Genomic DNA, 17,985 nt, shown 5'->3' with positions numbered 1-17,985 from the left:
ATTCGGGAAGCTTACACGGTCATTCGTGTTTTTTTTCAAAGTTCCAAAAAGTCACCCACTCTTTTTGGCCTCTACATTGATGAGATTTCAAGCTTCATTGACGGGCCACACTGGCAGGCATATTGATCCGCCTACTACTTTATGCAAATGACATCGTAGATGCAGCCAAGTGGCTTCAGAGACAGTTGGATGCCTTACAGGACTTTTGCACTCAGGGACCTCTTTGTTAACCTCCTGGGAGACTCACTCTTAGAAAACTTATGATATCACGTGAGTGTACAAGAGCGGGGTTTTTTAAGATGAGGCATAAGCTTATAAGATAGGGGTAAGGCCATGTATTTAGGTGAATATTAAATCTTAAATTTAAGTTAGGGACAGGGACCTCAAGGGGGGAGGGGGGGATGGGAAGGCATATAGCAACATTAAGGATATGTCATATGTTCACTCTTCCTCGGTCCTATTGGAAGCTCTTTGGCCAGGTTCTAGAGGTACCAATCCTCCCGAGCTCTCCCGCCTCAGCTTTCGCGGCCGTTACTGCCACTCTTGATGGTGTACCCCGAGTCTTTGTATTTGTTCCTGATCCATCGATTACTGATGATCATGTTATGCTTCAGAGACCTGACGGATCTCATTTCTACCAGAGGATGGAGATTGCAGGCAGACCTGACCAGTGTCGGATTTGTCGTCGAACAAGGTCACATTACTAGAGATTGTCCCAGATCGAGGGGCCATGCTAGGAGGCAGCGTGGTCCTGCCCATCAGAGGCCATTTGGAGATGCCGATACTCTAGCTGCTCCTTTGCCACAGCAGACCACACAGTGTTGGGTTGTGGTTAGGGATGGCAGGCACCCTCGGACCCTCGTACCTGCCCCTTCACCCACACCCCTTGTGGAGCACCCTAACCTCTATGCAGCTCTTGCCTCACAGGATGTTGATCCTTCTTTGGAGGATGAGGCCTTGCAGGCACATGATCTAGATCCCTCACAGGAGGATGCTGCATTACACTTACAGGATGATTGTACCCTTGAGGATGATGTTGCGCATTCGCATTGTCATGGTACCTCTCTAGTTCTGAGGACTAGCCCTAGCTTTTCCCCGGAGTGGGAGAGAGAGGTAAGGTTTACATCGTTAGATTTTCCCTCCCTTACCTATGCGAGACGTACTTCCGCCTCTAAAGGGGGTCCTTTGTCGACCACGACATCTGGTCGTTCCTACTCTAAGTCCTTATGAGGATTGTTTCTTGGAACATTCAGGGTCTTGGAGGTTTTTTTCCGTGTTGGTGGAAACAAATTGTAAAAACACAGCTTCATTTTGCAGTCACAGGTGGATCTATAGATATATTGCTCTTGCAAGAGCATAAACTGGATGCTAGTCAGTGTAGGAGATCAGGCAAGCTTCTCTCGGGACAGACCTTTTGGTCACCGGCTGTTGGTACCAAGGGTGGTGTTTGTATCTCTGTTTCAGCTTTGATCTTGCCTTGCATCATTGGACATGGTGTCATTTTGCCTACGAGAGCGCAGTTCGTCCTTCTTATGCAGGGTACTACACACATTGGTATTCTCAACCTCTATGCTCCTAACCATAGAGGTGAGAGGATTGCCTTTTGGAAATCTCTCAGTACATTGATGCCTTTTGCCGACCATTGGATTATTGGTGGGGATTTTAACATGGTTGAGATGCCAACGGATAAAAGAGGTGGACATGAGGGCTTGGTGCATCCTCTTGAAAGAGCGTCTTGGGAGAGGTTTATACTCTCCATTCATGGTAGAGATTGTTGGCATGAGGATGAAATTTTGAGGAGTCCATCCACTCTTCTTTATTCATGGTCCCAGAACAAATGGTATGATGACGAGTGCAGAGCCCCATACTCACGGCTCCGCATACAGAGAGCCTTGGGAGCCATCACAGAGCAGGAGTTGAGGAGAGAGATGAGGAGACTTACTCGCTGCAAAAGGCGGGCCTTCGCAGAGATACAGGAGCTAGAGACCTTCCATTTTTTCATGAGTAGAGATAGCCCTATCTCATGGCGGCACTTCAGAGAGCCCCGGACACCGACACCCATTGCAGACCCACAAACATGGCACACATATGCAGAGGGCCTATACCACGCCCCACAACAGCCACCTATACCTCAGCCACAGGAGCCTCGACCTACCACAGCTAGCTTCTTTACCCACTCGATGGTAAAGGAAGCTATCTGCCACCTACAACATGGACGGGCCGCCGACCATATGGGCCTACAGGGTGATCATCTCATATATGCAGTAGATTCTTTGGCTCCTTTTCTTGCACACCTGTTTAACACGGCACTAGTAGAGGGTTTTGCCTGCGGAATGGACGATGCACACCATTGTGCCGATCCACAAAACGGGGGATATGCTCGATCCGAGCAACTGCAGGACGGTTATGGTTGGCCACATGTTGGCCAAACTCTATGGTGCAGTGTTGGAGCAAGAGCTTAGCTTATATGCTGAGCGAGCAGGTTTACGCTGATCAGGGCAGGCGGGCTTCAGGAGAGCTTTCTCTACCACTGACCATGTATTCACTTTGAGATGTATGATTGATCAGGCCAGAGTGAGGAAGAGAAAGCTCTATTGCTGCTTTGTGGATTTCCGCAAGGCATTCGACACAGTACCACGAGAGAGGCTCTTTCAGCGCCTACAGTCTCTTGGCATACCAGCAGATATGACATGGGGCATCTATGCATTATATGAGCAGGTTTTTGGGCGAGTCAGATGCCCAGGAGGTATGTCCGAGACTATTGCTAGCACCATTGGTGTGAAGCAAGGATGCCCACTTCCCCCCACGCTATTTGGGTTATATGTTGATGAGGTGGCTGACTTCATTACACGGGGAGGCAGAGATGGAGTTGATCTAGCAGGTACCTGAGTACATATTATGCTTTATGCTGATGATATTGTATTAGTGTTTGAGTCTCCAGGAGGTCTACAACAGCATCTACATGCACTCCATGATTTCTGCACACAGAGGGGTCTTACTGTGAACCTTGGGAAAACCAAGGTTATGGTCTTTCATACATCGAGATAGGGCAAGAGTCAGCTGACATTCACTCTCGTAGGACGCCAGGTGGAGGTGGTGACATCATACATGTACCTAGGGGTTACCAGCAGCCACGCGCTTCACCATGGGTTCAGCAGCCAGAGCTAGATTGACACGGGAATATGCAGCATTGGCTATGCTAGAGAGACAGTGCCACTACGCGCATTTTCAGGAGCCCCGGATGAAGGGGTGGCTATTTGACACATTAGTCACACCGGCACTGATGTATGGAGTAGCGGTATGGGCGCCAGGCCTTGCTACCCATTGGTGGACACAGATAGAGAGACCACAGGCCCTCATGATGGCATGCATGATACGCAGCAAACCGTCAGTACCTCATGACATTATCTGAGTAGAGTTTGCTGCGTCTCCTATGATGGTAGAGGCCATATTCTAGACTATATGCCTGCTAGACAGATTCAGAGAGATGCCACAGGACAGATTGTCATACAGAGCTTTTGACGCATCTAGACACCTAGCTGAGGCAGGAGACAGAGGATCATGGTATGCACAGGTCACACATTGGTTCTCACAGCATGGCCTAGACATGGATCATCTACCACCATTCCAGTATGACAGGGATGCACCACATATTCGTCTCTCTCATGGTGAGAGAAACAGTGTATTGAGACAGGACCTATGGCAGCTCTATACACGAGAGACATGGATATCGCCTACATAGCCTCTTCCACCAAAGATGCTATACTACAGAAATCACTTGATGAGTATCACTGATGATGGATTTATAGAGAGGCCTAGATACATGGAGGGCTTTTTACCACACGGCTCCCGAGTGGCTATTGGTCAGCTTAGAGTTTCATCACATTGATTGGAGATCGAGACTGGCAGAGTAGCACGGATCCCCCGAGAGGAGAGGATATGCAAATTGTGTAGAGAGGAGGTGGAGAGTGAGGAGCATTATGTATGCAGATGCACAGCATATACAGCCATCAGAGAGAGATATCCCATTTTATTCAGAGAGCCACATTCCCTACGCCAGATCTTTGAGGCAGCAGACCAACGCATACTGGGGAGATTCATTCTAGACATATAGCATCACAGAGAGACATCATTACAGGCTCAAACAGCTCCAGAGGGGGACGACAGACACAGATTACTACATTTTTTCAGAGATCCATCCCACTCCCAGCCCCTATACAGCAGGGAATTACTCTCCAAAGAGCAGAGACACTCAGAGCCAACAGGAGACAGAGGACACCTGGCTTTCGGACACCACGCCTATACCAGAGAGAGAAAACAGAGATCAGAGCTCAGTTTCACAGAGAGGGTGCGGAGTGTGGACACCCCCTTCATTGATGTATACCATTTTATACCCCCAGTATGGTACAGGATGGAGCTAGCTAGGTTGCATATCATGATTGTATACTCCATGCATATAGCTTTACATTCCCACCCTTCCTCAGGCCCCCAAGGCAGCAACATAACTCTCTCTGTGTGTGCTGAATCTCCTCTCCTTTCCCCTACATGACTTGAACCCCCCCCCCCTCCCTGTTGCTGCTGTTTCGCGCTGGTGTCATGGACTAATTTTCAGTCCATTGGCTGTGGGAAGTTCTGCAAAAAGTCATGGCCCAAGACCAGGTTTAAAGAGGAGCACGTGAAGGTGGAGGACAAGCTCGGCACAATTATCAAAGAAAACAAGAAGATGGTCGACTCTTCCGTTACCGCAATCATAAACCGCCTCTCCAAACTCGAGACGGGATTTAACAAAATCCAAGAGCTTGAAGAGAGATCTTCCAAGCAAGAGGCTGAGATTTCAGCCTTAAAGGAGGAACTAGTGGAGGCCAAATTGCATGCTAAAAGTCCAGCAGCTGAAATCTCAGCCCTCAAAAAGGAGTTGGAAGCCACTTCAAAAAGCAAGCTTGAGGATGGAAAATTTCAGCCCTCCTTTATTGAAGAGCTGAATACCATCAAGGAACAAATGAGGATCATTCGAGAGGAGGAGCAACATAAAGAGAAGACATCTTCATGGGTGGAGGTGATCACAAAGACACAAAAGAAGATGGACGAGGCGGAGAAATGGATCGAGGTCGCCAAGAAAGGGAAAGGTAAAGAATCGCCACCCATCCCCACTCCCACCATCATCATCATGACCCTTGAAGAGGAGCAAAGGAGGAAGACCCGGGCCTTACATGTACGAGTGTCCGGTCTAAAAGACCGTGATGATGCGGAAGGAGAAATCAAGGAGCTCTTCTCTATGATGGGCATTGAAGCCATGCACACAAAGGCATGGAGAGTGGGAAAGAAGAGAGAAGGTAGTGGCGAATCTTCTAAGGAGAGAGCACTTATCATTTGTTTCCCCTCCATGGAAGCGAAGAAGGACTTCTTGAAGAGACGTCCTACACCCAAGAAGACGGGAATATTTCTTGGAGATGACCTCACACTCTCGCAACTTGCCCACATGAAAGAAGTTATGCCTGAGATAAGGGCAGCCTGAGAGAAAGGGAAAGTGGCCTTCTATAGAGATGGTAGAGTGGTGATTATGGAGAGGCGCTCTTCATGACGGCGCAAGACCTATGGGACTACACTCAAAGTTGCTACTTAGAGGACGGGGCTCAGGAGGAGTGGCAGTATTGTTTAGAGAGGAGCTACAGCCACTGATACATTGCTGTATGCTATTTTGCTCCTAGTACATCAGTGTATGCATCACCTAGCGGGCAGTCTCCCTTTTCTATTTTGGATGATGACATTTGGGAGTTCTCCAAGGATGGTGACATCATTCTCCTGAGGGACTTCATTGCCAGGACCGCCCATAACCAGACAGTATTTTATGATACCTCAGAGGAGATGTTGAGGGAGCTTGATGTTAGGGATATGGGCCTATCTATAGACTATCACAGGATGAGGAACATACAATGTATGGGCGGTATTTGATAGACATGGGGACTGCACATGGATTGGCCATCCAGAATGGCCTACAGAGATTCCCGACATTGGGCGGTTTCACTAGCTTTCCACATAGGCATGGTGCTAGTACAGTGGACTATGTTATGGCTCAGCCCAGTCTCATTCCCTCTTTTCAAGATTTTATGGTAGGCACTAGGCCGGTTGGAATAGCAGTGGATCATGCTATCTTGTCCTTTACTCTCACATTTCAGTTCGGCACCGCTCCATTGGGACAAGTCTCCACACACACTCGTTATACCTTTACGAGGGAGACTGACACCGTGTACACGGATGAGATATACATACGCTTATGTGCCGAGGAGCCAGGACGGCCATTAGATGAGCTCACTCAGATATTGATAGAGACGCTTCATGCTGCAACATCAGAGGCATATCCCCATTGTCAGCCTACACAGAGACGATCTGGGAACATGCCCTAGAACAGTTGGTATGATGAGGAGTGCAGAGAGATGAGGATCAGATTACAGAGAGAGGTGCTCATGGGTGTTACCACTCACAGACAGTCACGGATTACCTTCCGGCACCTAGTGCGACGGAAGAAGAGGGCTTATCTTGCTCAGTTAGAGAGGGATTTGTATCAGTTATTTATGAGTCAAGACTCAGGAAAGGCATGGAGACTATTCCATGAGCATTCACCATCACCAGCCATTACCTCCACAGAGTTTTGGGGTGAGTATGCAGCATCCCTGTACACAGCAGCAGGACAGCCATGCCCAGAGACGTGGTTTGGTAGCAGAACACTTTATTCATGCCAGAGATATGCTTGCAGAGCTTATTGCTATGATGTTTAACTCAGCCATGTGTGAGGGTTTTCCTGAGACTTGGAATATGTCCACGATTGTTCCTATCTTCAAGTCAGGGGATCCCATGCTTCTTGGGAATTATCGTACCATCATGATTGGTCACACATTGGCTAGATTATATGCATCTATTCTTGAGCAGGAGTTGAGTAGATGGGCAGAGAGAGAGGGCATATGTGCATCAGGGCAGGCAGGGTTCAGGAGAGGTTTCTCCACTCTTGACCATATCTTGACACTCAGAGCTATTATTGAGGAGGGCAGATTATATGGCAGGAGGATTTATTGTTGCTTTGTGGATTTCCGCAAAGCTTTTGACACAGTACCGAGAGCCAGATTGATGCGCAGACTACAGGAGATGGGAGTGCCCACAGAGCTGATTTGGGGAATCATGACTTTATACAGGCCAGTTGTGGGGCAGGTACGTACTACTCAGGGTATATCTGAGATGGTTCACTCCACCATTGGGGTGAAATAGGGCTGCCCCCTTTCTCCCACCTTAATTGGGATGTACGTGGATGAGGTTGCAGACTATGTAGAGCGGGAGGGTGACAGAGGAGCACAGCTAGCAGGGACATGATTTCGCTGTTATTGTATGCTGATGATATTGTGCTGATCTCAGATTCTCCAAAGGGGATGCAGCGTCATTTGGATGCATTGCACACGTTTGCACAGGACAGTGGATTGTCTGTTAACCTTGGTAAAACCAAGGTGATGGTGTTTAACACCAAAGCACAGTGGGTTAGGAGGTCAGTACCCACCTTTACATATGGTCAGGAGACAGTGGAGTATACAGATGCATATACTTACCTTGGTGTGGTTTTTAGTGGCCCACTATTTTCCTTGATGAGGAGAGCAGCGGAGACCAGATTGACTAGAGCTTATGCAGCATTGGGGAGACTAGAGAGGATGTGTTCGCAGGTTCGGTTTCAGGAACCTCGAACAAAGCTCTGGCTCTTTGACACTTTGGTCACTTCAGCCATGCTGTATGGAGCGGAGATATGGGGACCCTCAGTGGATCACCACAGCCGAGATGGTAGCACTAATGGTTGGAGACGTATGGAGAGGCCCTTGGTTTCTATGATTTCCCGGATGATTAGGGCCAAGGCCTCCGTACCACATGATATTATCCGTGCAGAGATGGCTGCCCCCCCATTGGTAGTAGAGGCACCCACTCGATCAGTCTCCTTTATACATAGCACTTGGGCTCTCCCTAGAGACAGATATGCTCGCTTAGCCCTGGAGTCTTCACGACAGTTGGCATCACAGGGAGATGGATCGTGTTGGTATGCACAGATGACAGCTTGGTTCCAGCTGCATGGCTTTAGTATGGACAGGCTACCTCCATTTCAGTACTCCCTGGATGCACCCTCCCTCTCTCTCACACGGGCAGAGATTACCAGACTTATCAGGCAGGACTTGATTCAGCTGGACACTAGGAGGACATGGATACAGCCGACACACGAGCTTGGTACGAAGATGGCTTTCTATAGAGATCATCTTCTCTAGCTCACGCAGGATGGGTTTGTGATTAGACCCAGCTACATGGATACTCATCTTTCTCATGGGGTACGGTGTGCTATTGGTCAGATGCGCACATCCTCACACCAGCTAGAGATTGAGACTGGCAGATTCACAGGAGTACGAGCTGAGGCCAGGATTTGTCAGCTGTGCCAGATGGAGCCAGAGACACAGTTACATTACATATGTCACTGTCCAGTATATTATGAGATACGAGGCCATTTTCACTGCCTGTTTAGAGAGGGTTTCGGACCACTTTCTAGAGTCATGAGATACCTGGATCAGAAATGCCTCGGATTATACTTGCTGGAGCTTTGTAGACATAGAGAGGGTCTCTTGAGAGGGAGGGGATCAGAGAGGGAGAGACACCTACAGAGGCAGATGAGCAGTCACGCTAGCAGGCATTGCAGCTAGCCCTAGAGTATAGCCGCACCAGAGGTACACTGATTGATCGGGCTATAGAGCTGGGGCGGTCCAGGTGCCCCAAGATGAGAGGCCCATCTCGACACCGGTGGAGACTACAACAGAGGATCGGGACCATACTAGCACGGCATGGGAGACGTCCAGTCAGAGTACTCATCATGGAGGACATTGAGGATATCCACCATCGACCGATGAGAGACATCTTTGGATAGTGATGTGTATGATGCTTACCTTTGTTGCTGGAATTTTCCTCCCAGATGTTATCCATTAGGAGCTCCTAGTACCGTACTTTTCCTCATAGTTGTTTCAGTTTCAGTTAGTTGTTTAGTTGTTTTTAGCTTTTCTTCCACGGACATTGTATCAGATCCACCAATTGTTGTAACCTTTTTGGTCTCAAAGGTCATTTTGGCCTTCTAAAGACGTTAATATATCATTTCATTTCATTTCCTAGTAGTAGAGCTCCATCCCCTCTCCCCCACTCATTGTACTTATTGCACACCCAGATTCAGCTTTTTTTTTGGTTTTCTACTTTTTCATTTTGTTGGGATGACAGAGGATACCCCACACAGGTACACCGATTTGTCTCATAGGCCGAGTTCGGTCTTTTGGAAGACGTTAATAAATCTTTCTTTCTTTCTTTCTTTCTTTCTCTCTCAATCATGCATCTAGATATTGTAACATACTTTCTGACTTGGATAATGCATATTTTTATGGCATCAGCACAAACATGATGCCAAAGCGTATGCATTATTCATCAACCTAGCACTTGTCGCCGATAAGTATCAGGTTGCAAGACTTACAGTGATTTAGTATGCATTTGAAGAGTATGTTGGATAATAGTGGAACATAAGAAGATAATAATTGGATAGAAAACAGGCCCTTACAAATAAGTTCTTCACTTAAAAAGACGAGAAAGAAAATAACTTCCAATAGTTGAGCTATAAGCATCCCTTTATAATGTAAGAACCTAACTTAAAAGGATGGTTCAGTTAAAAAGACGAGAAAGAAAATAACTTCCAAAAGTTGATCTATAAGCATCCCTTAATAATGTAAGAACCTAACTTAAAAGGATGGTTCATTGTATACTTAAAATGAAGCTAGGGAAAAAGGATTCTCAGGGTATGATGACTTCACCTAGGGAAATTTGTGAGCGGACTAATAGGTTGTGGTGCGATTGTTTTCGCCTCTACTATATATATTAGCTTTTACACAACAGCCCTGGATACATTACTCTCCAGGCACAACAAAACAAAGTGATCAAAGAAATTGTTACTGTAATATCCTCTTTTATTTTCTTTTTTTTCCAGGGGTGCTGGCAGAAGCATTACCATCCTGTGGTTTATCCAATAGGGGCTGTTTGAGACCATAAGTTGTTTTCAAGATGGACACACTGTCTGGATTGCTTGGAATCCTTCCGACCGTTTTTGGACTCCCTGGCACACTCAAAGCATGCCATTTATTCTATTACAAAAAAAACAAAATCAAAACAAAACACGGTGGAGGGAAATTAGAGATCATGTGACCTACATAAAATAAAAGCCACAGTTGTCAAACTCTGTTGTTTTGCTTGTGAAGGCCACACTCACAGTAGAGATACCAACATGTTGTTCCGCTGAGCCATTGTTGTGTGGGAAGAAAAAAAATGCTGCTGGTGCTGCCACAGAAACCCTTATTCTGGACTTACATGCATCAAGATTAGTGCATGATAAATAAAGGAATAAACAGATGCATTTGAAAAATGGAAGAAAAAAGCGCTTTCTACCCCTGTCTAATGCCTGATATACCATGCAGGCTTCCAACCCTTTGCAAGAAAACTACAATCAAGAGAATCATCAAGCCCTGAACAAAGATATGATTACATCAATCTCCTTGGTTCCCCTTTGCATGGCCATGACAAGCACCAGCAAGAAATTTGGATTCCCTGCAACGTGCATCCCAGAGCCATAAACAATGAAGCCCTGACCAATGAGGATTGGAAATCAGCCTCCTCAGTTCCATTTTCTTTTAAACCATCTCCAAGTCTGGCTCAAATTGCTAAGTGGGAATTAGGTCCACAGCAACCTGACAGAGGAGAAGCAGATGAAGGCCAGGCAGCCCAGCGGCTTCTCTAGCCACACAGGCGCCAATATACATGGCGTGAATCTTCCATCTGCAAATCTAATAGAGAATCTGTCGTGATGAGCAGGAGGCAAACCTGATTGCACTCCAACACAAGCAAGAAGAGCTCCACTAGAATTACAAGAAGACTATAGCTGCTTAGTTCACCACTTGTCTAGACACGGACTGAGTGGAAACTATTTGTGATATCTCCATATCAGCTAGCACTTCAAGGTTGCTTTTTGGTTTGTTTTGCGGGGGAGAGGGGGACTCATTTGGAATTTCCAACAAAGGTCATCTTTTCAAAGTATCAAGTGAAACCTCCCCTTAAGAACATCCACTGTTTATTACTGCAGTTAGAACATGGTTGACTCATACATACCTCTTATGCACATCAACATATTCATCAGTCTCATCAATAATCTCTTCCTGCATGAACACAATGACATCCATACATGGACAGACACGATAGGGTCAACAAAAACATAAAGGATATTAGCAGTGTGCCCACATTTCAATTCAAACTATTTCTACACACTATCGTCAAGGTTCTGAGGCACCCGAATATCTGCAGAATGAATGTAAGCCTGCTGATCTGTCCCTGCATTCAGAATTTGCAGGTCGCTTTTGAACTTGGAATCCCAAAGCTTATGCCAATTGGCTCTGACACATCCTTTTCCAGGTTGTGCCGTCAGGATCCCCAGAACTCTTGAAAAAGGTGAAAGGCCATTGGCTTTCTTTTTCAACAGGAAAAACTTCCAGCTTCACCGGTCGCCTTTTACCTGGGAAAAAGGACTTCCAACGTCCTTTCAAGTCCTTTCCCCTATTCCTGACAATGCTAAGATATCAATGCTAAATATACTGTACTCCACAGTTAACATATTATACAGGAACTTACTTGAATCAGCTCCTCGAAAACATCTTCACTTTCAAAGTATACCAGAAGAAATCCGATTAAATTTTTTGGATCTCCAGAGTACACTGGAACCCGGCTGTGTCCAGTGGCCAATATCCTTCCCAATGCTTCCCTGCAGTTGAGCCTTTTCTTCCAAATAAGACAAGAAGATAACCTCTAGCAGACTTCTCACTCTAAAGACATTATAATTGTCCACTCCCCACACACACAGCATGTCCCGCTGTCACCCTAGGTATATAATCAGTGACAAGCATGTGTACAGGAACTGGAAATCATTAGTTTATCACATAAAGCTAGAATGAGGAAACAGCCACATGAGACTTGGTATATAAAGCCAGAGATGTTGTGTGTGTGTGTGTGTGAGAAAGAAAGAAAGAAAGATTTTATTAACGTCTTCCAAAAGACCGAACTCGGCCTATGAGACAAATCAGTGTACCTGTGTGGGGTATCCTCTGTCATCCCAACAAAATGAAAAAGTATTGAACTAAAAAATGAATCTGGGTGTGCAATAAGTACAATGAGTGGGGGAGGTGATGGAGCTCTACTACTAGGAGAATGCAAAGCTATATGCATGGAGTATACAATCATGATATGCAACCTAGCTAGCTCCATCCTGTACCATACTGGGGGTATAAAATGGTATACATCAATGAAGGGGGTGTCCACAGCTCCCTGCAGAACATGCCTAGGTTTGCTGCTCTGAAGCGAGCCAATCGCTCTGCACCCCCTCTGTGAAACTGAGCTCTGATCTCTGTCATCTCTCTCTGGTATAGGCGTGGTGTCCGAAAGCCAGGTGTCCTCTGTCTCCTGCGAGTGTCTCTGCTCTCTTGGAGAGTAATTCCCTGTTGTGTAGGGGCTGGGAGTGGGGTGGATCTCTGAAAAAATGTAGTAATCTGTGTCTGTCGTCCCCCCTCTGGAGCTGTCTGAGCCTGTAATCATGTCTCTCTGTGACGATGTATGTCTAGAATGAATCTCCCCAGTATGCGCTGGTCTAGTGCCTCAAAGATCTGGCGTAGGGAATGTGGCTCTCTGAATAAAATGGGATATCTCTCTCTGATGGTTGTATATGCTCGGCATCTGCATACATAATGCTCCTCACTCTCCACCTCCTCTCTGCACAATCTGCATACCCTCTCCCCTCGGAGGATCCGTGCTGCTCTGCCAGTCTCGATCTCCAATCGATGTGATGAGACTCTAAGCTGACCAATAGCTACTCGGGAGACGTGTGGTAAAAAGCCCTCCATGTATCTAGGCCTCTCTATAAATCCATCATCGGTGATACTCATGAAGTGATCTCTGTAGTATAGCATCTTTGGTGGAAGAGGCTGTGTAGGTGATATCCTTGTCTCTCGTGTATAGAGCTGCCATAGGTCTTGTCTCAATACTCTATTCCTCTCACTATGAGAGAGACGGATATGTGGTGCATCCCTGTCATACTGGAATGGCGGTAGATGATCCATGTCTAGGCCATGCTGTGAGAACCAATGTGTGACCTGTGCATACCATGATCCTCTGTCTCTTGCCTCAGCCAGCTGTCTAGATGCCTCAAAAGCTCTGTATGACAATCTGTCCTGAGGCATCTCTCTGAAGGCATATAGTCTAGAATATGGCCTCTACCATCATAGGAGGCGCAACAAACTCTGCTCGGATAATGTCATGAGGTACTGACGGTTTGCTGCGTATCAAGCATGCCATCATGAGGGCCTGTGGTCTCTCTATCTGTGTCCACCAATGGGTAGCAAGTCCTGGCACACCCATACCGCTGCTCCATACATCAGTGCTGGTGTGACTAATGTGTCAAATAGACACCCCTTTGTCCGGGACTCCTGAAAATGTGCCTGGTGGCACTGTCTCTCTACAATAGCCAATGCTGCATATCCCCGTGTCAATCTGGCTCTGGCTGCTGAACCCATGGTGAAGCGCGTGGCTGCTGCAGAGAAGGTAACCCCTAGGTACACATATGATGTCACCACCTCCACTTGGCGTCCTGCGAGAGTGAATGTCAGCGGGCTCCTGCCCTGTCTTGATGTATGAAAGACCATAACCTTGGTTTTCCCAAGGTTCGCAGTAAGACCCCTTTGTGTGCAGAAATCATCGAGTGCATGTAGATGCTGCTGTAGACCTCCTGGAGACTCAGACACTAATACAATATCATCAGCATAAAGCATAATATGTACTGAGGTACCTGCTAGATCAACTCCATCTCCGCCTCCCCGTGTAATGAAGTCAGCCACCTCATCAATGTATAACCCAAATAGCGTGGGGGAAAGTGGGCATCCTTGCTTCACACCAATGGTGCTAGCAATAGTCTTGGACATACCTCCTGGGCATCTGACTCGCCCAAAAACCTGCTCATATAATGCATAGATGCCCCATGTCATATCTGCTGGTATGCCAAGAGACTGCAGGCGCTGAAAGAGCCTCTCTTGTGGTACTGTGTCAAATGCCTTGCGGAAATCCACAAAGCAGCAATAGAGCTTTCTCTTCCTCACTCTGGCCTGATCAATCATACATCTCAAAGTGAATACATGGTCAGTGGTAGAGAAAGCTCTCCTGAAGCTTGCCTGCCCTAATGACCGTAAACCTGCTTGCTCAGCATATAAGCTAAGCTCTTGCTCCAACACTGCACCATAGAGTTTGGCCAACACGTGGCCAACCGCTCGGATCGATCATATCCCTTGTTTTGTGGATCGGCACAATGGTGTGCATCGTCCACTCCGTAGGCAAACCCTCTTCTAGTGCCCTGTTAAACATGTGTGCAAGAAAAGGAGCCAAAGAGAGAGAGAGAGAGAGATATGTGTGTGAGGGAGGGAGAGAAAGAGATCTGCCTGCGCCGCTCGTGTCTGAGATCTACCTGCGCAGCGCCGTCCGCTGCCTGTCGCCCTCTAGTGCTTCTGCAGCACCAGCCTCCTGTCCTCCTTCGCTGCGTCTGCAGCGCTGGTCATCTTCTGTCGTCTGTAGTCTGTTCAGCGTCGACTGTCCTGCCTCCTGCCGCCAGCTGCTGCCTCTGCAGCCTTGCGTGTCTGCTGCCTGTCCCCTGCTCCCTCTCCTGCTGCTCGCAATTCCTTCGTTTGTTTCTTATGGCTGTGACTGTGTGTGTGTGTGTGTGTGTGTTGCATTTATAATGAAACAGTGGTTTTCACAAAAAAAAAAGTGTGCACCCTTTCCCTTTGTCACCTATTCCTATCTGTGTTAAATATTTTGCTTGTTTTTTTTTTAATTTCTGCTTTGCTCCCTCTCCCCACTTCTCTATGTGTTTGTATCTTCTTGTCTTTTTTGTCTTTTGTTACTTTTCACCTGTGTTTCCCCTCTGTCTTTCATGATGGCTGAATCTGTAGCTACTTACCACCCACAGAACGGAATTGTCTGTTGATTCCGAATGCAGACAAGTGCATTCTGATTCGCAACCTTTTCATTGTGACAATCCCAAATTGCAACACTTTTGTGACACTCTTAAGGAAGGCTTTGCAAACAGACATCCGACAAGCTTGGAATGCACCTGTACCAGATTTCCCTTTGAAAATCCCTGGTCTGTTGAGTGGCCAAAATTCAATAGAATAGCTCGATTGGGACTAGTGAGAATTATGGATGCTTTGTTGCCACGTAGAGGCCGCTTATTGTCTTTTCAGAAAATCCGTCAATATTTTCGGATTCCATGTGGATATGTACAATTATGGAAAGCCTCAAGACATTGTCCAGCGTACAACAAATAAAGTGTACCATATGATGGTGGAAGATAAGCGCTAGATCACTGAGAAGGCTAATAGAGTATGGAACATCAGGAAAAGTAGGACCTGGTGGAAGGATGTAATCTTACAAGGCTGGTGGTCTAAGACTTCATATCAAGGGAAGGTGTTCCTATGGCGCATGCTAGTTGGAGGCCTACCATTGGGGGACCAGTTGCGAAAGTAGCGGATTGCTTCTGGTAATTGTGTTTTGTACTACATGCTTGGAAACATGCCCACATCTTTTCATTTCATGTCTGGTGGCAAAGAAGGTGTGGGATTTCCTTTGTCCCGTATGCATTCCGTTGACAGATAGGCTCATAAAGGTTAAAGAATGGATTTTTGGCAAGCTTCCAAATGGGTCAGATAACCCAGAATATTCAGTTTTCTTTCATTTTTTTAGGTGGACAGGTTTGTGGCATATCTGGTTAACTAGAAATGCCTTCATATTTGATGCAAAAGTGGGTATTACATCTCACATGGGTCATATAAAAGGGCTACTATTGTGGCAAGTCTCTTCCTTGTGGTCAGCTCATTTGGTGGAGAATGACACGGCTATATATTGGATGAGGATACTCCGAGCTACACCTATGGTTCGGAGTAATTAGTGCGGGAAAGATAGTAAATCACATGGCGGCCATGTGGCCATTTGTAAAGTAATTTTGGTAATATTATATATATCTTCTATTGCGAAAAAGAGAGAGAGAAATGAAATGAAATGAAATGTTATATTAACGTCTTCAAAAGGCCAAAGTGACCTATGAGACCAAAGTTACAACCATGTGACATCTAATACACTGTCTGGAAAAGAAAAGAAAGAACTGAAGGTAAGTATCTAGCCCTACAATACATCAGTAGGGAGCATCCGGAAGCAGCAGCTAGGGAGAGTGGGAAGCTAATGCTACTAGTCAAAATGGGATACATGAGTACATGGATACATGAATACATGAGTATGGGGGAGTACAAAAGTGACATTGAGTACAACAGTATATGGCTGGAGTGGTAATCATCCTAGGAGCTCTAGCATGGGTCTCTGTCGGATGGCTTGGATATCTGCCATAGTGAGATGCCTGGTCGGACGAGCCCGATGCCTCACAATGATGCTCTGAATCCTCCAGTGTAGGCACCGTCTCCGATGTGAGGATCCGCGAACCCTCGGACGTCTGGATCTGCCCAACTGGATAGCTCTCTCAACTAGAGTCCCACGGGGTGCCTGCTCTGTTGGGCTGTCGGCTATGTGTCATCCTGGGTAGTCCCTCTAAAGAAGTCAGTAATCTGTCTCTGTGTGGACTCCCTGCCAGTCGGGCGTCTGCTCCTGATAATGGACTCTCTGAGCCTGTGGATCTCCAGGAGATAAAAACCCAAGCGTCTCTGATCACAATAGTCCATGACTCTAGCCAGTGGTCCAAATCCCTCTTTGAAAAGGCAATGGTAGCGCCCTCGAATCTCATAGTATGCTGTGCAACGACAGATGTAGTGCTCCTCCGTCTCTGGCTCTGTCCGACAAATCTGACAAATCCTGTCCCCTGGAGGTATGCCCCTAAATCTGCCTGTCTCTATCTCTAACTGATGTGAAGAGGTGCGGATCTGCCCAATGGCGCACCTCAATCCATGAGACAGATGGGTATCCATGTAGCTCGGTCTAAGTATAAAGCCATCCTCAGTGGTGCGGAGAAGATGGTCTCTATAGAAATCCATCTTCGTCCCCAACTCCTGTGAGGGCTCTAGCCATGTCCTCCTACTGTCCAACTGAATGAGGTCTTGTTTGATGACTCTAATAATCTCAGAATGTGTCTAGGTGAGAGAGGGTGCCTCCAGAGAGTACTGGAAGGGTGGAAGTCTGTCTAAACTGAATCCATGAAGCTCAAACCAAGATGCTATCTGCGCATACCAACAGTGTCTCCCTCCATGGCTAGCTGATGAGAGGACTCTAAAGCAAGTCGTGCATACCGGTGTCGGGGAAGCTCCCAGGTGCTATGAATGAAGGACACTGATCTCGCAAGAGCCTCGACTACGATCGGTGGTGCTCCCATCTTGGCTCTGATAATCTCATGGGGTACCGAGGCCTTAGCCCGAATCATCCTGGAGAGCATGGACACAAGTGGTCTCTCCATCGATCTCCATCCATCGTATGTGCATCCTGATCAACTCTGACGATCTAGGCTAGGCCCCTAGATCTATACTCCATATAACATCGCCGATGTGACCACCATGTCAAAAAGCCACAGCTTAGTGCGTGGCTCCTGAAACTGTACCTGTGAGCACATCCTCTCTAGACCTCCTAGTGCTGCATATCCTCTAGTCAGTCTGGCCTCTGCTGCCCCCCTCATGGAAAATGTGGGACCAGTGAACACCACTCCAAGATATGTGTATGAGTCAACATACTCCGCTGTCTCCTACCCATATGTGAAAATAGGCGCTGATCTCCAGACCCACTGAGCTGTAGTATTAAACACCATAACCTTGGTCTTACCGAGGTTAACTGAGAGCCCACTGTCCTGTGCATAAGCATGTAAAGTAT

General features: G+C 46.9%; 1 protein-coding gene across 4 annotated transcripts in view; it reads right to left on the bottom strand.

Annotated features, from left to right (window-relative positions):
- LOC147632292 (DUF21 domain-containing protein At4g14240-like) overlaps positions 1-17,985 on the bottom strand; it is a 129,753-nt gene that overhangs the window by 12,354 nt on the left and 99,414 nt on the right. For 2 of the 4 annotated variants that reach the window (XM_086807101.1, XM_086807104.1), the window contains exons 9-12: positions 11,722-11,863; positions 11,206-11,252; positions 10,313-10,400; positions 10,055-10,187 (exon numbers count right to left, since the gene is read on the bottom strand). In XM_086807101.1, the coding sequence (XP_086663227.1) occupies positions 10,055-10,187; positions 10,313-10,400; positions 11,206-11,252; positions 11,722-11,863 (410 nt within the window). Of the gene's footprint in view, positions 1-10,054; positions 10,188-10,253; positions 10,401-11,205; positions 11,253-11,721; positions 11,864-17,985 lie in introns of all 4 variants that reach the window. The other 2 variants (XM_086807103.1, XM_086807102.1) reach the window with 2 other exon arrangements.

Source organism: Cibotium barometz, chromosome 13 (genome assembly GCF_041138505.1).
Source record: "Cibotium barometz isolate CiBa-2024 chromosome 13, ASM4113850v1, whole genome shotgun sequence".
NCBI classification, from domain to species: domain Eukaryota; kingdom Viridiplantae; phylum Streptophyta; class Polypodiopsida; order Cyatheales; family Cibotiaceae; genus Cibotium; species Cibotium barometz.
Note: the sequence above shows the minus strand (reverse complement) of the source record. Positions and strands in the feature narration are given on the sequence as shown.